The 27,994-nt window shown below is 37.1% G+C and overlaps 1 protein-coding gene across 2 annotated transcripts; it reads right to left on the reverse strand.

Annotated features, from left to right (window-relative positions):
- Positions 1–18: 18 nt before the first annotated feature.
- On the reverse strand, positions 19–27,714 carry SDCBP (syndecan binding protein). 2 transcript variants are annotated; one of them, XM_039868885.1, is made up of 9 exons: positions 27,559–27,714; positions 17,641–17,706; positions 13,338–13,416; positions 12,047–12,156; positions 6,617–6,775; positions 4,232–4,407; positions 3,072–3,243; positions 2,236–2,327; positions 19–1,136 (listed from the first exon to the last, which is right to left on the reverse strand). In XM_039868885.1, exons 2-9 carry the CDS (start codon positions 17,689–17,691, stop codon positions 1,082–1,084), a joined length of 894 nt encoding a protein of 297 aa, XP_039724819.1. In that variant the 5' UTR covers positions 17,692–17,706; positions 27,559–27,714; the 3' UTR covers positions 19–1,081. The 2 variants fall into 2 exon arrangements, with proteins under 2 accessions (XP_039724819.1, XP_039724817.1); XM_039868883.1 differs by having other exon boundaries at positions 6,617–6,778; positions 27,559–27,713.
- Positions 27,715–27,994: the final 280 nt, after the last annotated feature.

Here is a 27,994-nt window from a genome sequence, read left to right on the forward strand (position 1 = left end):
TGAAGGAAAAAATGAAGATAAAGTGTCAATGCCATTTTGTTTGTTTGCAGGGAGGAGTCAAAAAATGGAACAAATTACTGAACAACATTCTAAGACCATCCCAAAGTAGCTAGGTTACATAATGGTAAGAGAAAAATGTCAAAATTAAGTATTATCCCACTTAATCTACAAGTGAAAAAAGGGAATCAAAAGCTTATCCTACTTACTACAAGAATTTTTACATTAAATATATAGTGATTCATTTCTCAGAAAACGATACCAATAACTTTTAGAAGAAAGAAGTTTCCATTACACAATGACTAGAAAATCTCAAATGCAATGAAGCAGCTATGCTGCAGCTCAGTGCACCGCTAAACTGCTCCGGCTAGTGGACGTTTCAGTTTAATACAGAACTGCACTATGGTTTTTAGAAAGGCAGCAATAGTTATATTTTGGCTTTTATTCTAGATGCTTAACATAGTTAAGGCGACAGTTCAAGCATATTAATTGAAGGTAGTTAAAATTTAATGATAATCAACACAATCGTTTGCAACCTACATACACTGTATAATGCTTACGTGGAATGAAACCAGTGTTATTTAATTGGTGTTGTACAGAGACGCACTACACACACACAGAACTAAAAAAAAAAAAAGCTGTCAAAAGCAATCATTCTAAATGTACTATATGGTAGCAGAGTAAAAATGCAAATATACCATAGAACTAAAGTAATATATGAACAGCACTACTTGATTCATAAGATAAAGGTGACTGGTTCTAACACAAAGCTAAGCCTGCATCAGTCATTCTAATCATAATGGCTTATGAAAGCATCAGGTTTCCAGTAGAGAAACTATTCTATGAAAGTAAGTCTTTTCAAAGTTTCACATCTGTAAAACCAGGATAAGGCTACAACTATCTTGAAGTCTGAACAAGGTACCAGATCAAACAGTAAGATTCCCAGCCATCATGTAAGACAGAAAGGTCCTCATGCAGCATTTGCTCTCTGGCTCCTAGGAAGCTTCATGTGCAGAATATAAAGTTAAGTTGCCAAAGAAGTAAACTGGAGAAGTTCTGCCAAGTTTCCATGGTGCCACAACTTTTAAACCTCAGGAATGGTGTGGTCCATCAGGCTTTTCATAATGCTTGGTGCCATCCTACAAGAGAATCACTAAAATTAAATACTGAAGTTTGGGTTTCTTTTTTCAAAAATCCTACATTGATCCAAGAAAACTCCAGTTCAAACTTAGCACCGTTTAGCATCAAGTGGGATGCTGCAGAGCGGGTAAGACTTTTTAATGAGTTCTGATCTAAGCGTCTCATGTAATCTGTTTTGCAAATATCCAGTGTGAAAGGCTATCTAGATCTTAGCTAGAAAAGGTAGATAAGATACAGGTAAGTTCTTGTATATTAAGGCTGATGATTTTTTTTAAAAAAAGAAAATGACAATGCTGGAATGAACTGAGAGGGAAATTACGGTGGGGGGACGATGGTACCCATCATTGGTTTAAGAAGAGAGAACTCTTGAACAATTAGTGCTGACAATTTTTTTACCCCAAGAATATAGCTAACTGCTTTCTACTCAGAAGCTGAAACAAAACTTTCATTACAAGTGTTATGTTTTTGAGTCTTTTTTATCTTATTTCCACATCAAAATAGATTCTGAAATAAGGATTCTAAGTTGGCCTGGCAAAAACAACTATTTCTAGGATTTTAAAAGCTCGAGAAAGATCATCACCCTTGCTGCCCTTTTCTAGACTCTCCACTCAGCTTTCAGGTCCTCACCCTCCATATACCACACCCCCACACACCTCTACCTGCCTCCTGAGATGCTCAAGAGAATAAAACTGTGACTCCTAACATCCCATAGGCAAGACTTCGCCATCATGAACCACCATGAGTAGATTTCTGCTGAACACAGGCGCTCTAGGCAGTGTGCAGCCGCAGTCCGTTTTACTGAAAATTTGGAAGCTGGAATGAAAATGTGCCCACCTCTGCTCACATCCCCTCTTCCTACTAGGAGATGTCAAAATTTAGGAAGTGTATGGTGAATTTTATTCCATACTTGGGAAGCTGTGAAGAGTCACCCTTATCAATCGATTCCTCTGATTTAAGTAATTTACTTCAAGTTTTTAGATAAATACATCAATGTTGTCCATTAGGTAAAGAACCAAAGGTTTGAGAATTAAAAGAAAGCACAGTATTTATATTAAGTTACAGGACCATAATCATCAAGTTAAAAAATCATCTACTTACCGTTTAATAATATGTTCAAAGATAAAGGCAGGCATGATTGTAATAGTAACTACAGTCCCAGACGTTGACAATATGTCGGCAACTTGAGAGTCCTGTTGAAAACCCAGAATGAAAATCAATTTCATAGATGCTTTATTTAACAAATATAAAACTGTTTTCTTGATAAGTATGTCCTCGTTTTGCTATGTCCTTACCAAGTTTAATTCTGTAAAATCACAATGTTATAGGTGGTAGCAAAATTGCTAAGTAAACTGAGTTGAACATATTAGCAAAAAAAAAATCATCTTTTTTATTACTTAAGATTAAATAATTTCCCCACATACAATATTACCATATCCCCTCAGTTAACTCTGTATTCTTAACCAAAGTTTATGAAATGAGCAGGTCTTTCTGAAAAACTTTAGACCTTGAAATAGCCCTATCAGGAATTTGTGGGAAAACAAACATTATAAAAATGAAGTACCAATACGAACAGAAATGATTACTCATTTCCTACAATCCGGATTAAAAAAAGGAGGACAGTCATTCAGAATGCCATCAAATCTTCAATGGCCACATCTCCACACAATTCTAGTTCAAGGGACTTCAGAGATCATCTAGTCCAGCCCCTCTGTTATAGGAATTTCAGATAATTCCTTAGACTGGCCTGACAGCACAGCTGCCTGAAGGCACAGGTGGCACAGAGCACGACCAGAGCCCCAGGTCCCGTGTCACCCATTTCCCCACCGAGTTTCTATATTTTGGAAGTCAACATGAAAACAGCACCACATAAACAGATAAGTGAAAAAGATATTTGCTAAAATAAAACCAAAATGAGACACAAGTTCTGTTCCTACCTTCAATCCAATGACATTCTGTCCATTAATTTCACAGATGTTATGTTCTGTGAGAAGACCGTTTCTGGCTGCAGAACTATCTTTCACTATGGATGTTATTTTTCCATTTTTAAAAATAAAACCAACATGTCCAGTACTATCCTTATGCATAGTAATTGTACGTTCGAAGGGCCTGAAAATATAATGGGTTCAATGAAAAATGTAATTCCATGGTAAACATTTTAATGTATTTCTACGGTGCCATACTGGATATTTTGTTACAATAAACAGTGTTTCTAATAAGAGCAACTAAGTATGGCTCTGATAATTGCACATTCACAGGACCTCTTAGCATAAAAGATTAAAACAGACCCTTCATTGGGGGGGTGGGGGGGCGGGGCGGGTTAGGAGCAACGAACCCTGTGCAGTTAAAAGTCCATGTAAAACTTCTGACTCTGCAGACACTTAACTATAGCCAACCCTCCACATTTGCAGACTCCCAACGGCAGATCAAAAAAGTTAACCTTTGAACAACATGGGTTTGAACTGCACAAGTCCACTTATGAATTAAATCTGTGTATAAGTTTAGCTGAGAATAAAAACCTAAAAGCTAACTGTGACAATGTGATATATAGGCCCACCCTTAACACTTGTGAGGGCCAGGACAGGGCATAAATGGAGGCCCATGTTTCACATGCTGAATGTTACAAACGAACTGCTAAATAAAATGTTTATCCCTCACCTTGACAACTAGAGCTTCATAACCACCCAAAACGCCCGATTTGCCTTTCAAAATTCACAGAGCACTTGGGAGCTATGCAGGACCCCTGGTGCTTACACCCTGGGCTGGGAGTCTAAGCAGTAAATTGGAAAGTGAGGCCAGAGATGCTGCCATGCTACTTGGTTTTCCAATGCACATTTTCTACTGTTCTTAGAGAAACAGATTAAGACAGGATAACTTAGAGGAAAAATTTCTAAAAGCTATGAAATAAGGTATATACAAATCCAGAATGCTATTTAAAAAAAAATCAAACTATGTAAGAAAAATCTGCACCACAATTTTAAGGCTCTAAGGCTCATCAAAAACATTTGATTATTTTCTGCAACAAAATATTATATTCACAGAATCTTAAAAGCATACCAAAATGGGAAACTATTTCCATTTGAACCCGTTAGATTACCTGTCACGAATAGTCATAGTAATCTTCTCTCCAAAAGCCTGTTTGAGCACCTTGTGTGCTTTATCAGAGCTCCAGCCAGCACAGTTTTCCCCATTGATCTGGAGTACTTGGTCCCCAAATCTCAGACCCACCAACGAGGCTGGAGAATTTGCCTGAACAAGCTGAACAAATATACCCTAGAGAATAAGACAATATCTCTGTTATGATAGTTTTAAAATGCTGAAAATTTAGGAACCAACTGTTTAGATTAGGAATCTACCGTAGTAATAATAAAAAAAAATTACATGCATATATGTGTCATTACCCCAAAAAAAGAAACTGAAAATTTTATCAAGGCAATGACCCCAAGAAATAAGGCAAAAAAGTGAGATTTTAATGGTAATTTCTACCTCAAATCATGAACCATATGCCTAACCTCAATCACCGCCTTTCATCTGGGAATAAAAAGACGAAGGAAAATAAAGTGGAATTACTATAATAAATGTTAAGCTTCTATGGGTTTGACAGAATGCCAAATAGGTATTAGCTACATGACCATTATTTAAGGGGAAAGCGAGTCAAGTGTGAGAAGTTTCATGATATCTTTTACAGTTTAAAAAACGATAGTTTGAAGTCCTAACTCTACCTTTTGAGATGAAAGATTCCTTTACCCATTCGCTAAATTATGCATAAATAAGTAAGATTAGGGTGTATTTAACAGCTTAATAAAGTGGGCACATTCAATACCACTCCAGTTCTTATAAAAACTCCATTATGAAATAAATAAAAAAACTTCAGTATGTTAAAATAAGAACTAAATCCACATGGACATTTTTACTTAAACTCTCGGTCTCACGTGTTGACAAAATATAAACAAATAAGTGTAAAAGGAGAGCAAACCTGATAAAATATGAAAGCATCTACAAGGCTAGACCCTATCTCCCATTTTATGCTGGGCCCGACAGGACTTGTCATGTGTCCTCTACTTCAGTTTAGGGTGGTGAATGAACAACAGGAAGCCTCCTATAAAGTGGTCTGACCACGGAGCTCTGGCCAAGTGGACAAATCAGCTGCAAGAATGACTGCACTGGGGGACTGGGGCCTGTGAAGAGTATCTTATTTCTTCAGGACAGAGGAAGTGGCGGAGAAGAAACTGTGACAGACGGGGCAGCAAATACTCTATTCACTGAAGAGGAAGGGAGAGCAGCAAAGAGCTGCTCAAAGCAAAGCAGCACGCTGATGTGTCCTGAGTAAGCTATGCACGTGCAGAGAAGAGACATGGATGCCCTTGGCCTTCTAGGTAGGCAAGCAACGAAGGGGCCTCCTGCCAAGATCAGCCTCAGCCACTTCCCACAATGTGCCTCGCTCATTACCATTTTCCATGTGAAAAGCTTGGACACAATGAACTGCGACTTCAAGACTAAAAAGGAATGCAAAAAGGCAATGCCTAAAACCGTAAACTAGTGTAAAGACTTGGCATGTCCTTAATCCTGAATGCTTCCTCAAGAGTAACCCTGTTTAATTTCTTCAGTATGGTAAAAGGAGAAGTAACGCAATTATAAAGTAATGGCCGTCCTAATTAGAAAGTCACCTTTGCTCAGAAATGACCTATTAAATTCAAATTGAAGGATGGAAATAACAAAACTGCAAAACCACTTCACAAGAAGTTAAATGATCATCATTTAGTTTAAAAGTACTCATCATAAGACCACTGATTCTCACTAGTCAGTCCTTTTTTTAAAAAGACTTTTATTAAAATATAGCTAACATACAATACTATATTAGTTTCAGGTGCACACCATAGTCAACATTTATATGGCTAAAGAGGCGATTACAGAAACAATACTTGACAACCATTTCACACCATACAACGCTCTTATAATATCATTGACTATATTCCCTATATTGTACACATCCCCAACTTACTTGTTTTAACCTGAAAATTTGAGCCTCTTATTCCCCTTCACATCCCCGCCCCCCACTTTTTTGATTTTTCAATTACAGTTGACATTCAATATTATATTAGTTTCAGGTGTACAGCATAATGGTTATAGACATTTATATAATGGTTAGTCTTAACTTCCACATATACTGTCCTATTTCAATGCTAGAATTCTATTTCTATAAACTATATTATAATATATGCAGACCAGAGAACTTTATTCAGAAAAGAAGACTCAAAAAAGAAAAAAAAATGCATTCAAAGTAATGCTGGGAGTCCCAACTCTGCCTCTTCACAACAGAGCATCTCCAAGTGAAAAAAATTAAGTTAGCAGATTTAAAATAGTCTCATAGATACACCATTATATTTAATTAAAGCATTTCATTTTAAATGATTCTAAAATTGATCACTTAATATCCTATAAGCTATTTAGACAAATTCAAATGGACATTAAAAATACTTACATTATCTACTGATTTAAGCCTGAGCCCAATTTTTCCATCTTGATCCTTACACAAAATGACTTCACGAATCCCTTGCTTAATTTCTGCTCTACGAATTCCAACATCATTACCAGTTACAGGAGCCACCATATAGTTCATACTGGAAGGTCTTGCTACCAACTGCTGACAGAAACATATACAGTGTGTCAATATCTATAAACATTCTCTGTGAAAAAATCTAAAATAATAACTTGAATATAGTCAGTGTGGTTTCCCAAAAAGTAATCTGGGAATTATTTCCTTGAGATAAGGTTTGATTTATGCAAAAATGACGTTGGTTTTTATTTACTAACTCCCCAAGTAACGTATTCCCACATTTATCATCTCTAACAGAGTCAATGACCTACTCTCTGCTGCCTTCTGAATTCACTGCCATTTATATTATGTGTACTTTGGCTTGTCTTCAACTCAAATGCATTATCCCTGAACTTAAAGGCCATATCATATTTTTGAAACACACACATTTCCCAGAGGGCTCTTTTCTATGGTCTACTTACCCTTTCAGAGTTTCTGTAAAAGGGCAACCTTCTTACCTCCCAGTGCCATTGTCAAGATTATCATTTCTTGTCCCCTTTAACAAACATCTGTGGATTAACCAACTGCAGGCACTGCCCTAGAATGGCTTTCTTAGGGACTCATGTTTTTTTCAAGTTTTCTTGATCAAAACTGGTTTCTTATTTTAAGCAGAATGATTGAGGAAAGGTCTTCAATCAAAAAAAAAAAGTGAGGGAAGAACTCACTAAGATCTCTCATAAAGAGTTCTGATCTACCTAAGAACTGTGATGCTCAGAGCAGCAACAATGAGAAAAGAGGAAGCTTGGCTATACAAATACACCACAGATTATAAATTTTTTTCATACAGAACTCATAGTAATTATGACAGCATATTCTAAAGCTGATAGTCTACCAGGAGTAACACACACACATACTACACAACTATATTAGAAATCAGAACACGAAGCCAGAAAATATTACTTATGAAGGATTACAAAAATTCAAAATAAATAATAGCTACGAGACAGAAAAATCAGGTAATGGAATAGAAAAAAAATTTCAGATACAAATAAATTATTAAGTTTAGCTGGAATACAGAACAAAAAGATAGCCTCTAGAGTAGGTTTTACTTTTGAAAAAGAAATCTTTATTTTTTACAGCAAGTGTTTTTAAGTACCTACATGTGTTCTTACCTACTATGACCATTATGACGGACACCACGTTGGTTACCTCTGCCCCCCAACCCTCCGCCCCTAAGCAACCACCTCTGGCGACGCTACTACAGTAAGCTTCTAGATATAGATAGTCCCTCTGCTTAGCCTCTTGCCCCTCTACTACCCATTCCCTACAGAGCAAGAATAGACATCTTTTTTAAAAAAAAAATCAGATTATACCACTTCCACAATTCATATCCCAATCCCTTACTGTGGAATAAAAGGCCACAGGCCACCTGGCCCTAACCACCTCTCCAATGCCATCTGCTACCATGTTCTAATTTGTTTCCTCTGCCGTTGTCTCTTAGGTCCGTCAAGTTCATTTCTGCCTGAAGGCCTTTCAGTTCTCTTTCTATACTGTAGGGAATGTTCTCCTATCAGATATTCACATGCCTCGGTCTCTCATTTCATTCAGCTTTCTGCTCAAATGTCAATCTTTCAGAGAGAATGTATATGCTCGCCTAATTAAAATATAGCCCTGGAAATCTATTCACTTATTCTTCTATATGTCATACATACAGTTGATTTGTTTAGAACATGAGTTTACTGGAACGGGGGAAGGGACTGTGGTTCACTATTCTAACTCTTCTATCTACCACAGCTAGCACAGTGCCTGCAGTGTGCAGGGTCTTAAGCTACTGGCTCTCATCTCCATTCACTGAAGGTGCCCATGGAAGACAACATATCAAAAGGCTGGGATTCTATCTTATAGCATACAATATATGCTTTGAGCAACCAAATACATAATGAGCTTTATTCTAAGGCCTGAATATAAGGCCTGGAAACCAAAGTGTAGCTGTGGGTATGGTCGCTCTCACTCACTGCTACACCTGGACGCCCAAACGCAAAACTTCCGCATCCCATGCCCACACGTTTGAGCTCTGCAGTTTGGAGGTCTTGCTTACCAGGGAGGAATGCCTCCAGCAGGGGACACAACAATGTTTGCCCTGAATAAGAAGGTCACTACCTAACTGCTTTTGACTTCACATGCCACTGAAACGAAGGCAAGAAGACATTACTGACCTCGCTCGGGTGGTTAACTCTGCCCACCAAGAGGAAATGGCTGCTGCTAGATAATGAGTTCCCAGCTGCATCTGGAACCTGGGGGGTTCTCCGAGATGCCTTTAGGTCTTCCATGTCCAACAGTAAAATTAATTTAAAAAAACCCAGACTTCTGCTTTCAGGCATAATGGAGCCAGACTTACCCTCCTGCCATAATCAACTAGAAAAGTAGAAAAATAGGAAGCAGCAATTTTTGGACAGTAGATTTTGGCAGCATGGGCAGTGATCCTTGAGAAAAGGTAACCACATAAGGTGGCCCCTATTGTCACCTGGCTTTCTACACTGTCTAGGGCAGGGCACAGAGGTGCCAATCCCAAGCAGTCACTGTGTTGATGAGTTGAGGAGACAAAGATCAGAGGTCAGGAGGCTAAAGCAGCTCATAAGACAGCTGGAATTTTCAGGGATGAATCTCAAAGAGGAGGGATTGCTAGAGATAGATCTCCAGACTCCTTGAGTCTGTGGCTGAACACTAATCTGAGTATATGTAAGGTGAAGCTCCACAAGGCAGGCAAAGCACATGCAAGGAGCTGTAGCTGAACAGTTCCTGGAGCTCACACAGGGCTGGGAGCCATTTAAGCTCCCAGCAGCCAGATGGTATGCTCGTCGCACACCCAGAGCACTGAGCAGAGCTCCAGAGGGGACATGCCGCCTCCTTAGTGGTGGGGCTACACAAGCCCTGCAGTTCAGGCTGCTTCAGACCTACCTCAACAAAGTGTAAAAACAAGCCCCAGAAGGATCAAGCTGATCCGCATGTAACTTAATTGCCTGCCGGAACAGGTGCCTATACTCCTGAAAGAAATACAACATAATCCAGCACCTGACGACATAAAATTAAAAAATAGGCAGCATATGAACAAGCATGAAAATGTAAACCTACAGTCAGGAGAAAAATCAGTCAATAGAATGAGATCTGGAAATAAATCATGAAATTAGCAGGCAGATTTTAAAATAGCCACTATAAAAGTATATGCTCAATATGCACAAGAATTTAAAAATAAAATAAAGGAAGAGAGAAATAGAAGACATAAAAACCAGGTGGAACATCTAGAGAAGAAAAATACAATACGTAAAATGAAAAATTCACCAGATGGGAAGAGTTAATAGAGAAATCTCCACCAATAAATTAAAAAAAAGAAAGAAATGGTAGGGCACTAAAGAGCCCTGGTGATTCAGACACTTCAAAGACGAAGGTTTAGGTTATTTACGCCAATAAACATTAAGAAAGAAAAGACTACAGCTTCCTGACTAGTTACCAAAATAAGAATTACGCAGCTCTAACTATTTTCTTCTCTGCCTGTATCTATAAATCTTCTGCACATATAGTAATTAACCTTTTTGTTTCTCCCTGCCTCCTTTTACTTTAATAAATGAACTGTTGGTATTGGTTAACTTTATACTTTTGTCTATAGGTTAAAAATATTCAGCTTGGAATCTGAATACTTAAGGATGGTAATATCACACAGTAATCAATACCTTGGACCACTGCCCAGATAAAGCCACGATAACTGCTATCGTCCTATTCTGGGGAAAAGAAAAGAGTAACCTCATTATATCAGAGGTCACTGACTTGATTTTGTACACCCTGAGTTAAGGATAATTTTTATTATTTCTAAAAATTTGTAAAGAAAGAAAAGAACAAGAATATGCAACAAAGATCATATGCAGTCAGCAAAAAAAACCCTAAAATACTTACTGTGGGTCCTTTAATAGAAAATGTTTGCCAAACCTCAATTTTATGAAGAATTGCATCTTTTAAGGGGAGACTAATAAAGTTGTTATTACTGTCACGCAAAGTTGGAATCTGTAGAAGTGTATGGATATACTGAGTAGTCAAAGGAGTAGGCAATGCAAGGTAATAAGCTACTGTCCATCAGCTCCAAAACCTTCCCATCTAGATGCTGGGGGTTGAACTATGCAAATTAACATTTTCCTTTGTCAGTGGGTTTCTGGTTAACACCTACCACAGGAGGCACTAGAGGGAGACTTGAAGGCTAAAGAAGGACAAGTCCTCATATCTGGTTTGCTTCCTGTTCCTGTCAACACTGCCTGGGCCTAGCCCTTAACCTTGGTGACAGCAGTGAATTCCATTCTCCAGCTCTTACTGACAATCTCAGAACGGGCCTCTTTGCAACTCCTCTGAGGTACCAGCACCGCCAACTGTGTGCCCTCCTCCAAGGTCTGAGGCCTGGCTCCATGGAGCTCTTCCCCCAGGCTTCTAGGTTCTGATTACTTCAAACTCTCTGTGTTACTCCAGTCCTAAGAGGAGCACCTACTTTCTGCAATTACATATGTATGTATTTCATTTTTGCTTTTTTTCAATTCTTAAACCTGTCTAATTTCTTAAATTATCTCTATTGAAATATCTATTTCTATTGAAATTTATGATATAATCAAATTTTTAATAAATATTTGGTAGATAAATAAATACCAGGCAGGTACTGGATTAAGTACTAGGGTTATGGCAACGAGATAAGACAGGGACTCTGTCCTCTTGAAGTATTTAACTATCATTATAGTAAGAGCTATAAAATGCTACTATGGTCTTATAGCAATGACCTTAATAAAAGGCTATGAGATACATTATATTTAAGCCTAGAATTTGGAGTCTAATTACAAGGAACTTTAGACCTCGAAACATTAAAAAATTGTGAGCAAAAAAAAAAAAAGATATAATAGACCTGTACTTCGGAATGATTCATCTAGCATCAGCTTCGTACTATTTGTTGCAAGAAGTTAAAAGAGGAAATATGTGACACTAATAATCTAGATTAAAAGTATAGAAACCTCAAATAGGGTGATAGTAGGACTGGAATACATAAAATGAATACAAGAAACATGATGGAGACAGAATCACTAGGTCTTAGTAACTGACCAAATGCAAAAGACAAAGAAGAATGGACTAGTCAAAGGTATCTAAATTTTTAACTCCTAATAAATTAAAGAAGTGGTAACAGCACAAAAGGAAGTACACTACTTAGAAGTGTTATTCAGAAGGCAGTCTAAAATTTCTGAGAAGTCAATGCTAAAGTTATATATTTGTGAGTTAGCTACAAAAAGGAAAGCTGATATCTATATGTAAAAGCATGATTTTATATAATTCAAAATTAATTAGTATACATACCCCCTGAGTTGATGCTCCAGGGATCATGGCCATATTTGCATGTATTTCTTCTTCATTTAAACTCAGGCCCATGTACTGAGAGAGCTCCGGATACAATTTAGGATAGAGATCTAATATAAATAAATGAGTGAAGAAAAAAACATTCAAATGAAATATTTTTGAACAGAATTTTCAAAATGAAAATTTATTATAATGGGCTCCTACCTGTGTTTAAAAAATTACATTAATTTATAAATCTAACATAAACTTAACTATTTGGAAAAACACTTCCCTATCTCTTTAATGTCAATCAGAAATAAAAAATACAGAAAAAGCTTAAGGTGAAAGTCATAAAAAAAATGAAGACATCTGAATTGACATATCCTCAAACTTCTAAATATTCAGAAGAATAATTTTTCCAAATTAAGTTATCTTGCCTTCCTTTTTCTTAAAAATAACCAATTTGATTAGCAATTTTGTAAATATACCACTGATTCTCTAATATAAAACAGCTGACCAAAATGTTGACCGCAAGGCAGGTACTTTATAATTCAATCAGTAAACACAGCTATGAAATGATTCTTATCAATTAACTACAATTTTTTAAAACATCAAAGCTTGGAAGTTTATTGCCATATCCTTTTAAGAATGCTAAGCACATTCCAATGAAATCTTGGAAATGATATATTTAAATATTAACAGTATTCTACTTAGTAGTAAGAGGTACTATTCCTGAAAGCTCTTTACCTGATTTGACTTAAAATGGACTTTCTAAAAGAAACAAGGTTATAAATAGTTATCAGAGGCCACAAAAACCTATTTAACTCCTTTTGTATCTTAAGTCACATTATTTAAGGGCTCTCTCCTGAATACCTATGAATTTAGAAGGAAAAGTGACCAAAGAGAAGGACATGGAGATGGTAGATTGCAGAATTCGGGAAGGTCCCCCAAAACAAGGTGGCTGAAAATTCCCCCCACCTCCAAAAACAGAGAACAGTTCGGGAAGTTGAAGAGCAGTGGTATAGGCACAGTTCACATATATGTATCAGTCATAAGTGAAGAACTTATGAGGACTAAAATTTCATTTAATTAACTTAATTTTCATTAAGCCGTAAAACACATCTTCACATTGACAGTTCACTTTCTTGATTAAAGGTTTACTTTTTAAAAGAAACATTTTTTCTCACTACTAAAACTTTTACTACCAATTTTATGCTGCATCAATTTTTTTTTAAATCTTGGATTCCCCATTTCAGCAAAAGAAGGACAAAGATTTCTGTTCAAGGAAAATGAACCCCAAGTATAAACCTACTTCCATCTTGAGAAATGGGAGCAGACGCTTCAGACAAAATTGCTGAATTGGCAGGGTTTGCAGAAAAGGCACTTTGAGCCTGAAAAAGAAAAGAAGAACATTCTAACAACAATGTTATATATGCTTACTTAAAATTCTTATATAAGTTAAATTCAGTACTTCCAAAAAGAAACTAAAACACTGAAGCTGTATTCAGGAAAGTTTAATTTCAAATGCTTCAGCAATATATTTTTCAAAGAAAATATGCAAATCAAAAATATATTTCATACTCTAAATATTTTAACACTGTCACATAAAACTTGACTAAGCACCATTCTAAATATCTTATAACCAATACTTCATAGTGAGGCTGCAAATCAATAAATTAATATTTTCAAAATGTATTATAAAATGCATGGCAACTTATTGCCGTTTTTCTTTTACTTGTCTAAGATATTTTATTTGCATAAGAAGGAAAGCTCAACTATATATTAAAAGTCACATATCAAAAAACATCTATAAATTTAACTACTTATTAAATTCTTAATTATTCTAGCACGTCAGCATATCCCACTGAAATAAGCTTTATCTTCATTTTAGCAAGCATAAGAAGGGGTTACTAATTATACCAAATTCAAAAACGTTATACAGTATGCAAAACACATACTTTATCAATGACATAATATAATGATGATAAAGGAATGTAATTTGTAACTGTCAAATAAACATTTGACGACATATATATTTATTAATGCTACTCAGGCTCAAGTATGCCAGCAACTCCCCTCTGTGCCGCCTTTAGAAAGCCCATGTCATATTGCATAGCCCACTGACAGAAATCTTTTCTCCTTTACAGGCAGATCTGACTTTCCGAAAGAGTTACGTCATTTAGAGATAAAGCTGGTCATAAGTTGCATGACCCATCTCAAACATCTTTTCTCACATAATCAGAAACATGTTAATTAAGTAGGAAAGCTTATACCTGCATCTCAACCGAGCCCTGAAATTAATGCCAAGAGTAGTCCCAAAGATCCTTGGAAAGAGATGGAAGCTTAATTTAAATTCGCACGGCCTACAAAAGCATTGAATGATACTTCACTCCCATGGACTGTAAATGTTCTGATATGCTTGTTATTGAGTCATTCTTTAATATTTACTTTTTATAACTTGGCACATTCTAAGCTGAAATAACAAGCAGCATGAAAATCTTTATAATTTTAAATAACAATCCACAAACTCAAAGTATGTTGAATTCCGAAAGTTCTTTCACCAGGTATCAGCTAAAAGAAACTAGAGGCCAGTGGATTACTTCTTGGATAATTCTAAGAAAAAAAAACAAAACACTGTTCAGCACTAAAAATTTAGAAATGAACTACCGAGCCATGAAAAGACATGGAGGAAACTTAAATTCCTATTACTAAGTGAAAGAAACCAATCTGAAAAGGCTGAATACTGTGTGACTCCAACTATATGACATTCTGGAAAAGGCAAAACCATGGAGAGACCAGTAAAGAGATCAGCAGTTGTCAGGGATTAGTGAGGCGAGAGAGAGAGGAAAAGGCGGCACGGAGAATTTTTAGGGCAGTGAAAATATGTCATACATTTGTCAAAACCAAAGGAGTGTACCACACTAAGAGTGAACATTGATGTAACAATGGACTCTGGGTGGTAACAATGTGTCAGCATAGAAAATCGGCTGAAAGGAGTGCACCACTCTGGTGAGGATGTTGATAGTCCACGAGGATGTGCATTGTGTACTGAGGGGGAGGTAAAATGGAAACTCTTTGTACCTTCCATTCAATTTTGCTGTGAAACTAAAACTGCTCAAAATGGTAGAATTCATTTTTAAAAACTGGTCTTTTTTAGATTGGTTATTATTTTCTATTTTTTCATTCATTGCTATTGTTCTTACCCAAGGAATACTGAAAAATATACATAGAAAGCTCTCTGCAAACAAAGTTATCTAATTATTATGTAATCTGGAGTAGTAAAAGAAAGATGGTACAACAAGGGCTTAAGGACTATGAGTCATTAAGTGTAGCAAATTGTTTCATACTAACTTGAACTCTCAAACTATTTTTAAAAGGGTGTGTGTGGTGGGGTGCGGTCTCCCAAGGAGCACACAGTTGCTGCCAGGGCATGTCCTTTCTGCTATTACAGAAAGTGAGTGGAGAGAACGTGGAGCCACCACTGCCAAACTCTACTACTCACTGTGTTAGGAAACTGATGAGCACTAGATCTCTATATCATTATTTCTTAAAAGCTTATTTTGTATAGGTACAGCAATCGCAGGCTCCTGTTCAGGATTCATAATGGACAGAGAGGTTCAGGGATTAAATAATGCTAAAAGCTACAGTCTAATGGCTATTGTAATGTAGTTTACAAAATATGAATTGCCAGTTCACTGAGGCAATGTAGCTTTGCTATGGTGTCAAAGGCCAGAAGATTAGAAAATAAATACCACTTCTGCAGAGGCATCTCGAGAACAGAAATAAACCTAAGTATCAACTACCACAGAAGACGAACAAACAGCCTAAGACTTTAGTAGCTAGGCTAGGAATATTTTTAAACACAGTGAGAATTTAAAATTTCTTAAATTAAAAATTAAAAGTTTCCCCCTCCTTACTCATTTTTATATTTCCAAGCAGCTAGCTTTCTGCTCAGAACATAAAAGGTCTTCAAATGGAGATATCCATATAATGTGCTTCTCCTTAAAGAGGTTAGCCTGTGTAGGTTGTAGCCCTCTTTATTCTCTAATCCAGTATTTGTCAATATCAAGTCTTTTCTTCTTTTTCTGCTGTTTTCTAAATCAAAAACTTCTGCTCAAAGTTATTTATAGTTAGAGTTCATTCCATAAAAATAATAAAAGATGAAAGAGATTAGTCATTCTTTCAGATTCATCTGCAAATCCTTATCATTTATTGCTCTGATTTCATACTAATGGCTTAACTGTTATTCCTGAATGCTAAATATTTCAAATAAAGCCTTTTTAAAGGGGAAATGCATTTGTTTTGATGAACTTTGTGAAAATAAAAACTACATGAGAAAAATACTGAAGAAAGAAGTGACAGAGCATTTAAGATGCCTGAACAGGCCACTTAAAACTGTGAGGCATCAAAGCCTTGGCAACTGAACAATAGATTTCAGAGATTTTACAAACCACATTTTAATATCCACAGTGGACCTATGATGGAAAATACATGTTCACTGATCTACCCCCATATTTACCCAATCATTACTACAAGGTTAATAACTCCGGCCATGTATTTGTTACTATTATTGCTGGGGTTTTTTTCCACCCTAAAATGGTCAACAGTTTGCCTGTATGTTCTCAAGATTGCTTAAGAATTCCCATAAGTTTGAAATAAACATTTTATGCTCATTAAAAAATTATTAAGAAGTAAATCTCAGAGTCAACCGAGGTCAAGGTCTCAAGTAAAATGATCTTTGGAATAAATAGCTTTGAAGTAACAAATAACTCAAAAAGAATTTCATCACATTTATCATATTAAGATTTTAGGAATAAAAAAGTAAAAGGAGTTTGATTTATCTTGTCAAATTAAGAGTAACATCAGCTGAAAAAATTCTGAGTTATAAGAGATCATGTTCAAAGTAAACTGGAAACAAGATGGGTTCATTAAAAAATAAAAATTTACAAAATATAAAGAACTGATCCCAATCTCAAACTTTTTTCCTCACCAGAAGTATCTGTTTCCAAAGCTAATACCTACATGAAAGGACTACAAAGTTTCAAGTCAAGGAAATTAGAAATACGGTAATCTCTAACAGTTATTTAAAGCCCGGACACGTGAAATGTCTGCTGCTTATATTTACAGGGAAATAAATCACTACGCTTTCATTGTGCTTTCACACTACTACTCTTCTGTAAGCAACATGTACATTTGCTATTTCTATAATTTTTAACTTCAAAAAGGCAGCAAAGAATTATTTTAAAGACTGGTCATGCCCGAAAATTCAAAAGAACAATCAGCTATAACTTTAAACAAAAAAATTAGAACATCTAAAAAGTTGGCATGTATTATACCAACTTATACGTTGTATTTAATTTAAATTTTAGTCATATAATCTGAAAAGTTTAAGTCCAGTTTTGAAGAAATAATATCCCATGCCCGACAGTTCACAATGAAATGAAATGCTAGCTTTCCTGTATCTTTATAAATTGCAATTAATAAACTGAAAAAAGTGAATGCAGTGTACAAGTGAACAAAGACATCTATTTAAGCTTCTTGCTTCACTTTACCTCTAAGTAAAATGTACAGCATAATATATGGGGAAAACAAGTACTTCAACAAATTAAACATACCTGAATTACTTTGTCTACCTTCAGGTCTTCAAGAGATGGGTACAGAGACATTTTTGCAGGATTTTTCTAAAGGAAAAAAAAAAAGTAAATTTCTGTGATTCAAATTTTAAATAATATACATAGCCAACATTAGCCAACAACATACACATAACGTGTGTAAATGTTTAACACAATAAAAAACATTTAAATTACAAAACACAGAGAAAAATATGAACATCTAGGCTATACTAAAAATTGTTATCTAATTAATGGTTACTAAACTACCTCTCCCACGGTTACCACTATTATCAAAACATATCTATTACAGACTTTAAACTTCCTGGCAAGTAAAAGTCCCCTCATTTCAAAAGTTAAGGAAAGCAGAGAACGGTTATGTGATTTAACTAGTGTACATATAGTGCTTGGCAAATAAGGATTACAAACCTTACAACAAAAATCTGAGAATAGCTCATATTCAGTATTTATCTATATAGCCTCTATCAGTAGGAAATATATATATACACATATGTGTGTGTATAGACATAGATGTAACTGGAATTGTAACCTCACACAAACTGTTTCTTTAATATGGCTTTTTTCTTATTCAAGCAGACTTTGCCTAATTTAACAGCATTGTGACTCACTTGCTTTTTCTGTTCTGCCCTTATCCTGCCACCTTTGTTATGCATACTCTCTCATTCCAAGACATGGAAGATTTTGATTTATCTTTTTGAATACCATCCGGAATAAAATTGGTCCTACGAGAAATTGTAGTTAGGCCTAACTGTATTAGTGTTAACATTAGTCTTTTACAGAATGTTAAAAATAATCATAACAACTAAATTATGTAGACAGGCCTAGACAGCCAGGTACCAAATGCACCTTAGAACTCTTCCTTCAGCTAAAGGAACTGAACACCAGGTCTCATTGCAAGTTCGAGCGTTTCATGATGAATTATTGTCCCACGAGCCCATTACAGGTAGATAAACAAAACTTTCAGAGAAATGGAAATGAGGAAATAACAGTGGGGATTGGAACTGTGATTGTTGTGGTTTTACTATAATCTTATGATTGTAACCATTTTTTTATTTTTCCTTTTTGTCCTTACGATCTCGCTCTCATATTTTATGTACATAAAAAGGCCTTGTTAACTAATGTGTAACTTGTAGACAAACAGCTGGTTTAATTGAGAACTCTAGGAACAGACTTCAAAGAAACCTAGCTTAGTTTCCAGATGTTCAGTGCCAGAAGACCACAAAATCCTCCCCAGACCTCCGCTGCACCATCCAGGCTACTAATCAGAGCTGCTCCCCAACCCCTCCTTGTTAATTCCTCTGTTCCACTTGCCCCTCCAGGTGGCTGAGAAACAAGCCAAGGCCGAAAAGACAAGATACATGGCCTTGGTCCCCACCTCCCCTCTGGGATGTAGCCTTCTCTGGGCTCTGGAATCCCCCTCTCCACCTAAATCCCTTACTCAGCCTTCGCCCTGTCATAACCCCTGCCTGCGCTGAAGCAGCAAGACAGCCTTTGTGACAGCAGTCCCCCTCTCTTCCCAGGATGTCGGCTACTGAATAAATCTACTTTCCTACCAAATTCTTGTCCCTCGAGTTACTGGCTTATGGGTGGCAAGCAGGCAGACCTGAGTTCAGTAACATATATATCAATATATACATATATACATACAGTTGACCCTTCAAGGATCAACCTATATTTCAATCTGCAATCGGGAGTTTATGTATGCAGAGGGCCAACTTAAGGTATACTCAGATTTTCAGCACCGAGGGTGATCCAGTCCCCTTTCTATCCAACAGTCAACTGTATATAGGAAAAAGAATATACTGAACACCAACTGTTAAAAACAGTTTTATCTTCAAGAGGTGTAAATGAAATAGTAAGGTACTGAGGGAAAAGAGGGAAATTTTTACATTTTAAGCATTTCAATATTGTTCAGTGTTTTAGTGACCATGAAATTACTTTTTGAAGTAATTTAAAACAAAATCTTATACAAGCTTTACAAGAATGTGTACTTTGAGATTTCGTTTAGCTATTCTGAGATGAATACCTGGCACTTTCTTTAAACCCAACATAAGAGAATATATCCTAAATTGGTATAGGATTTGACATAGGTTCTTGAGCCGGTTATTTTCATCTCATCTCCAAATCTACCCATTACTGGCTGCTCTCTGAAAGTGAAGATGGGCCCATCAGATATTGGTCTTTTACCAGCTGGCACGATGATAAGCGCTGTAGGTAAAGGGAGCTGGAGGTGCTACACAGACGTTTTCTCCAGCGAGGCTCCTACACTGCCTGCTTCTCTAGTGTCTTGCTCCCACAGGGAGCAGCCTCTTAAGCACCAGCCTCCGTGCTGCACAGTAGCCCACTGACCCCTGCACTATGCTGAGCAGTTTCCCAGCACAGTGCCACCAGCAAGGCATCTCTCTCAGGAATAGCTTTCCCCAGCATGCCCAGTGGGTTCCAAGGTGCAACCCCTCTCGGTGACTGGGCACCCCCAATACCCAAATGGCGAACCTCAGTAAGTTTGGTGTCTTGGAAACTTTACCATCCAGGGAGTGGTGGCTGTGCTTCTCTCCAAGGCCTGGATCTCAGATGTAGGAAAAGGGCAGCCTCTTCCTGGGGCTCTGAGCTCTGGGGTTAGTAGACACTTATTAAATGTACTCTCCTATACTCATTAAAGTCCTCTTTACTTCTTACTAGCCAATTTCTGTTTCTTCAATCATGTTATAGTTAATAATTCTGTATATAAAACTTTCACTGTTCAAATTACCATATAGTTTCTGTCTCTTGATCTGAATGAATATTACACAGTAAGTTATTTTCTTGATTGATATACTTCACATATCATAAAATCTACTTTTTAAGTTCATGATGGAAGTTCTTCATATATTCAGAGCTGTGCCACCATCCCTACCATCTATTAACAGAACATTTCATCACCCCCAAAAGAAACTTCATGTCGACCCATTCTCCCCTCCCTCCAGCTCCAGGCAACTACAAATCGACTTTCTGCCTCTTGATTTGTCTGTTCTGGACATTTAATTTAGAATCACAAGAGTATGTGGCCTTCTGTGTCTGGTTTCTTTCATTTAGTGTAATGCATTCAGGTTCATCCATGTTGCACCATGTACCAGTACTTCACTCCTTTTTATTGCTGAACAATATTCCATTGCGTGGATATGCCTCGTTTTGGGTATCCATTCATGAGTCAATGATATTTTGGGTTGTTCTACATTTTTTGACTGTTATGAATAATGCTGTTAATAATGGGAATAAACATTTGCATCTAAGTTCTATATAAACATATGTTTAATTCTCTTGGAATTCAGCTAAGAGTATAATTTCTGAGTCATATGGTAACTCTATGTTTAACTTTTTGATGAACTACCAAAATGGTTCCCAAAATTTGTTGAATTTTAACATTTTACATTTCCTCTAGCGACATACAAGAAAGAGTTCCGATTTCTCCACATCCTCGCCAATATTATTATCTGCTTTTTTTTATTATTACAGCCAAGTAGATGTAGAATGTGAAGTAGCATCTCGCTACAGTTTTGATTTGTATTTCCCTAACGACTGATTATATTGAGCATCTTTTCATGTGCTTACTAGCCATCTATATATTTTCTTTGGAGAAATGTCTGTTCGAATCCTTTGCCCATCTTATTTCTTTTTCCTAATTGCCCTGGGCTAGAACCTCCAATAAAATGCTAAACAGAGGTAGACTGATATAGTTTTTAAAGAGAAATTAGGGCTTAGGTTAGTGAATGAAATGAAAATTCCTGAGAAAGTACAATAAAACATGGCTTAAATTTTATTAATCCAGAAAAACAAAATGGAGTTCCTTTCCTGTCTCTTAATAGATCAGTTCCCTAACAGCTTTCTCTTTCAACACATTTTATTTAAACTTTTAACCGTTCTATCAACGGCATAAATAAAATCATTTTAAATTCACTGGGACAAATGCTGACTGGTAATACTATTTCTATTTTTAGTTCTGCCACTGACTACCTACCCACAAGATCCCCTTTTCCTTATGAAAAATGATCTGGATGAGTAGTTAATTTTAAAGCCCGTACACTCAAGCCTAGAAGAGAAATGGGCTTTTCAGAATTTTTTTAAAAGAAGAAATAATACCCCAACTTGCATATTCTTTAAAATTTAGTTTCAGGTTTGTTTGCTCTAAGTTTGTCGAACTTAATTAAATCTTTTTATTCTTCTAAAAAATAAAGAATTCCTCAATGATTTTACCTCAAACTATTTTCTTAGCCTCATTTCATCTAATTTCTTTTCAATCATTACAGTATTATAATCACAAAATACTTGTTCCTTTCCACCCAGACCAAGGGCTTCTGTGGCTCCATATCTTTGCAAAAACTGCTTCCTCTTCCTGGAATATGTCTCTCCAAAACTTCTCTATCAAAATCCTAGTCAAGAGCCACTTCTATGAGGGCACTTTTGATGAGCTCAGTCTGACATTATTTGTTTTTCTCAAGTCGGCAGTTTCACTCTGCCTTACATTACATCTAGTTTGCTTTTCTCTGTAACTTGAGGCCAAGGTCCACAATTAATTTGTTATTTATTTAGCATGATGCCTTATCCTGAAAGGAATCAAATGTTTATTAAATATTTTGACCAATGTTATCAAAATAACAGTAAATATTTTTAAAATACTTATTGAAAAGTTAGTATTTTCTTATCTTGCATGCAAGTCTACAATTTTGCACATACTACAGTTAAAAGCGTTCTAGGAGAATAACAAATTTTTGTATTACTTTTCTAAAGGGTTCCATTAACTCACTTGCATACTACATTTAAATCTTTGACCTAATGCAAAGTATCAAAACTACTTAGCTCTTGAAGAATCACAAAGCTACTCTTGAAAAATTCTTTCAACCATGGTTGGAATTTCAGAATGACCATTAATGAGATTTAAGAGGATTCTGAAAATAATTCTATTAGGTCAGAATTTCACCCTCACTTAAAACTCCTATCAAACACTACTATTACATCAACTACACTGCAGAACACTGTTCCCAGGCCTTCCCTGCAGCTGACTGAGTAATCAATATAAGACACAGCTCCCACTGCTCCTCAGACCAGCAGGGAAAACATCCCTGCCATATATCACAACTGCAGCACAGTTCTCCTGACTTTACCAGCTGTTTCATCGGTCTAGTTCCTGGAAAAAAGACTTGGGTTCTGCATTTACCGCAGAACCAAGTCTGGCCCACTCTAAGCAATCTGCAGCCTCCTTGACCTTCTTCACGGCTTATGAAGGGCCTCCACACCACTGCACTCCCAGGCTTTACTAAGTAACCCCAAATTACTAAGAAGTTTCTCAATGGAGTAGTTTCAGGATTTTTTTTTTTTTAAGAATATCTAAAGATAAAAAATCCCTGACTATTCTGCCTCAGTACCAAGTTCCCCATGTGACCATCCACCCCGCCTCAGGGCAATGTCAAGGAAACTTTCTTGAAGCCTTTAAATATGAGCACAGACCAAAGGCCTCCGTAACTCAAATACTGCACGTTGTATTTTGGAACATCTAGTTAATCTGCTTTCTAGCTGCAACACTCTGATTAATGAAGTAAGAAACATACTAGTAAAGTTTTCCAGATAATACTACCTGGAATGGCAATATCCATCATTTTCTGAGTTGCTGACCTCACTCCTTTTCTCAAACCACTGACTACAAGTGGTCTTAAAATTGGTATGGTGTGAAAGCTATGTTCAATATAAGAAATACTGGGAAACACTAGTCACAAAATCTCAAGGAACCAAAATCACATCTGATGGTGTCACAGGTCATGTTTTTGAAGTGAGCCTAGCTGATCTGCAGAATGATGAAGTTGCATTTAAAAAATGCAAGCTAACTACTGAAGATATTTAGGGCAAAAAATGCCTAACTTCCAATGCATGGATCTTACCCATGACAAAATGTGCTCCATAGTCACAAAATGGCAGACCATGATTAAAGCTCATGTTGACGTCAAGACTACTGATGGTATTTGCTTTGATATTCTGTGTTGGTTTTACTAAAAAATGCAACATTCAGATTCTGAAGACTTCTTATGGTCAGCATCAACAAGCCCACCAAATCCAGGAGAAGATGATAGAAATCATGACCCGAAAGGTTCAAATGACTTGAAAGAAGGGTTAATAAATTAATTCCAGAAGCATTGGAAAAGAAATAGAAAGGCTTGCCAATCTGTTTATCTGCTCCATGGTGTCTCTGTTACAAAAGTCAAAATGCTAGGGAAGCCCAAATTTGAACTGAGGAAACTCATGGAGCTTCATGGTGAAGGTAGCAGTTCTGAAAAAGCCACAGGGAATGAAACAGGTACGACAGTTGAACAAGCTGATAGATATAAGCCTCCAGTCCGAGAATCTGTTAAAAATTCAGACTTTTTATGGTGACAAAGAAAACCTACTCACGATATTTTTTTAAAAAATAAAATACTTAGGAATTAATTTAATTAAGACTAAAAGACTCATGAAATCTAGAAAACATTGCTGAAAGAAATTAAGGAAGATATAAATGGAAGCACATCCCATTTCATGAACTGTTAAGACTTAATGTTAAAATGTCAATACTATGTAAAGTGATCTACAAATTCAATGCAATCCCTGTCAAAATCTCAATGACATTTTTTCAGAAATAGAAAACCCACCCTAAAATTTATATGAAATCTCATGGCTCCCAAAATAATTTTGAAAAAGAACAAAACTGAAGGACTCACACGTCTTTACTAAAAAACTTACTAAAAACGTTCAAAACCTACTAAAAAACTACAGTATTTAAAACAGACTGTTATTGACATAAAGATATATAGACCAATGGAACAGAATAGACAGCCTAGAGATAAGCCCTCAGATATGTGGTCAAGTGATTTTTGACAAAGGTACAAGACCATTCAATGAGTTAAAGACTCTTTTCGACAAATGTTGGAAAAACTGGATATCCACATGCAAAGAATGAAGGTGGACCTTACCTGATACCATATTAACTCAAAATGGATCAAGAACTGAAATGGAAGACCTAAAACAATGAAACTCTAAGACGAAAACATACAACAAAAGATTCACAATGTTGAATTTGGCAATGATTTCTTGGATATGACACCAAAAACACAGGTAATGAAAGAAAAAAGATATAATGAACTGCATTAAAATTTTAAAATTTTATGTATCAAAAGACATTATCAACAGAGTAAAAAAACCACCCACAGAATGAGAGAAAATAGTTGAAAACATATCTAATAAGAGATTAATATCCAGAATATTTAGTAAACTCCTAAAACTCAACAAAAAAACAAAATCGGCAAAGAACATGAACAGACATTTCTCTAAAGATATAGGACTAGCCAATAAATACAATCATTGTGATGTAAATCAAACCTCAGAGATACCACCTCATATCCACAAGGATGGCTACTGTCAAAAAAAAAAAAAAGACAAGTGTTGATGAGGAACTAGAACACTTGTGCACTGCTAGTGGGAATGTAAAATGCTATAGTTGCAATAAAAAACAGTATGCCAGTTCCTCAAAATATTAAAAATAGAATTACCATATGATCCAACAATTCCGTTTCTGCGTATATACCACACAAATTGAAATCTGGGTCTGAAGAGATTTGTACACCTATGTTCATAGCAGCATTATTCAGAATTGCTCAAACATGGAAGTAACCCAAGTTACCATGGAGAAATAAATGGATAAGCAAAATGTGGTATATACATACAACGGATTATTCAGCCTTAATATGGAAGAAAATTCTGTAATATGCTACAACATGGATAAACTTTGAGGACATCATACTAAATGAAAGAAGCTAATCACAGAAAGACAAATACTGCATGATTCCACTTATATGAGGTACTTAGTCGAAATCATAAAGACAGAATGTAGAATGGTGGCTGCCAGGGGATGGGAGGAGAAAAGAATGGGGAGTTATTGTTTAATGGGTATAGTTTCAATTTTACAAGATGAAGAGAGTTCTAAGGATGAATGGTAGTGGTGATGAGTGCACAATGTCAGTGCATTTAATACCACTAAACTGTATACCTAAAAATGGTTAAGGTGAACTTTATGTGTATTTTACGACAATAAAAAAAAAAGGGGTGGAAATATATTTACATGTTTGTTTGTATAGGTATAAAATACCCCTGGATGGATACCTAAGAAATGTAAAATGGTTGGCTCCTACAGGAAGGGAATATGGTTGGCTGGAGAACCTAGAAGAAAGGACACTATACTATATACTTTTTCGTTGTTTAAATTTTGAGCCCCGTTACTGGTTACCTCCTCAAAAACTAAATATGTGTACAAAAAATGTTCGCAGCACTTGGAAACAAATTAGTTAAGTGCTAATATAACTATTACTAGATGTAGGAATTATTTTTAAGTTGGGGGAATCTTTCTTTTTAGAAACTCTTGGCATTTACTACCTAAAAAAGGTAACCAAGTCTGGCAAAAACAAGAAAAATAGTTGAGTCATGCTCAATTTAAGGAAGTGGTTTTTATTGAACAGTACATCCGATGCCGACTATTAGTAAATTCTTCCTCTTCTGGTCATAATTTTTATATCCTCTCTTATAATGCACAAACATACCTAAAAATTAATGCTGCCAAAGTTATATTTAGAGTAATGTAGTGACTATTTCCTGAACCTTTCAAAAGACATCCACTTCCTTATTTTTATTCTGTGGCACAAACCATTTGTTGTATCATATCTACGTACCCTTTAAAGCACAACGTTTTCAAAACTAAGTTGGTAACAGAAAATTTTTTTTAAAAAAAAAACATCTTCTTTACTGTTTGCCCTCAACCGCAAATAGAAAAACTAAAGACTGGACATATTTGATTTTAAATTAATCGTGTGTGTGCGCGCGATAAAGCTAACAGCTGAGGCTGTTTTTCAATGTAATTTTCCTTTTTAATCGATTGTTTTTTTTTCTTTAAAGCAAGTGCACGTTAAGAGTTTGATAAACCACACGTACTTTCTAAGTAATGGACTTACATAATGGAAAAAAAAATAACCATAAATGTGTATGCAGATAATACATACAGACTAAAGGAATCTAGAAATGCCTTTCGAAAATTGGCACCTGAAAAAGAAACCGTGATTAAATAATTCCACTTTAGTGAAAAGGAAAACTTTTTAGGTCCATATGCCTTTACTTTCCCATTATTACCAGGAAATCTTGAAATGAAAGGTCTGAGTCATAAGATCTCATGGGATATTTCCTTTTGAACACACCCTACTGGAAACGTTTCTCCCCTTCCTCCAACTTATCCAAAAACAAGGGTAGGGAACCACCTCTCCCCTACCTCCTTCCAGAAAGTCAAGGCTTCGCCCACTCAACAAACAGCCCACCCCCTCCTCCCTCCAAATCTCGGACGTTCCGATTTTGCCACCAAGAACGGTGACTAAGTACAGCCCCAAGGAATGCGAAGCTCCGGGAGGAACCGCAGCCAGCGGCTCGTCCTTCACCGGTCTCTGGGGCTCTCATTCAAGAGGAACAAAAAAGGTCAAAAAGAACCGGAATGAGAAAGAGTCCAGAGCTGCGGCGGGGACTGACGGCGGCGCCCCGAGCCCAGGCTTAGGGCTCTGTCCCCAATCCCGTCCCCCACTCCCGGCCCCGGCGAGACCCCAACACCCGCATACGCACCCCAACACCCGCATACGCGCGGGCGGTCAGAGCGCGCCGCTCGCGCACACCACCACCCCAGGCCTTGCTGAGCGCACAGAGGGGCTCGGAGCCCACTGAGGAGAGGGTGTCGTCGCCGCCGCCACCTCCCGAAAACCGTTGAGACCAAGACGCTCTCCGCTAGATAACCCGGGGTCCCCACGCCTTCGCCCCTCGTCCCTTCGTTCGGGACCAGACAGGAGTGTCCCCCTTTCTCCCCAGGACTGTTACCTAGGCCACAGTAACCAGCTTGCTGCCGCCGTCGCCTCCAGTCACTGGCACGGACTTCCGAGACCGGAGGGGAGGAAAGCGGCCCGCTCACGAAGACCGCCCTGGAGGTGCATCATGGCACCGCCCCCGCCTTCCGCCCGCGCAGGCGCGCGGCGCCGGGTCAGGTGACCCGTCCCCATGGTAACAGGGCAGCGGGGTGGTAAGGCCGACGCGGCGCGGGTGTGGGGCCTCTCCAGGTAGGGGAACGCAGAGCCGCACATGCTGCCACCGGTTATGCTCACCACCTTTTCCAACGTCCCAATAGATCATGCTCATGGGCCCGGTCACTGCCGCCCATGGTTCCCATCACCTCCGGTAGAAAGAGAGTCTGCAAGCCTGTGTTGGAGATTTCCTCCGCCACCACTGTAGTCACTACGCTTTCCACTCCACAGGCTCT

Source organism: Pteropus medius, unplaced genomic scaffold (assembly GCF_902729225.1).
Source record: "Pteropus medius unplaced genomic scaffold, Ma_sr-lr_union100, whole genome shotgun sequence".
Classification (NCBI taxonomy): Eukaryota; Metazoa; Chordata; class Mammalia; order Chiroptera; family Pteropodidae; genus Pteropus; species Pteropus medius.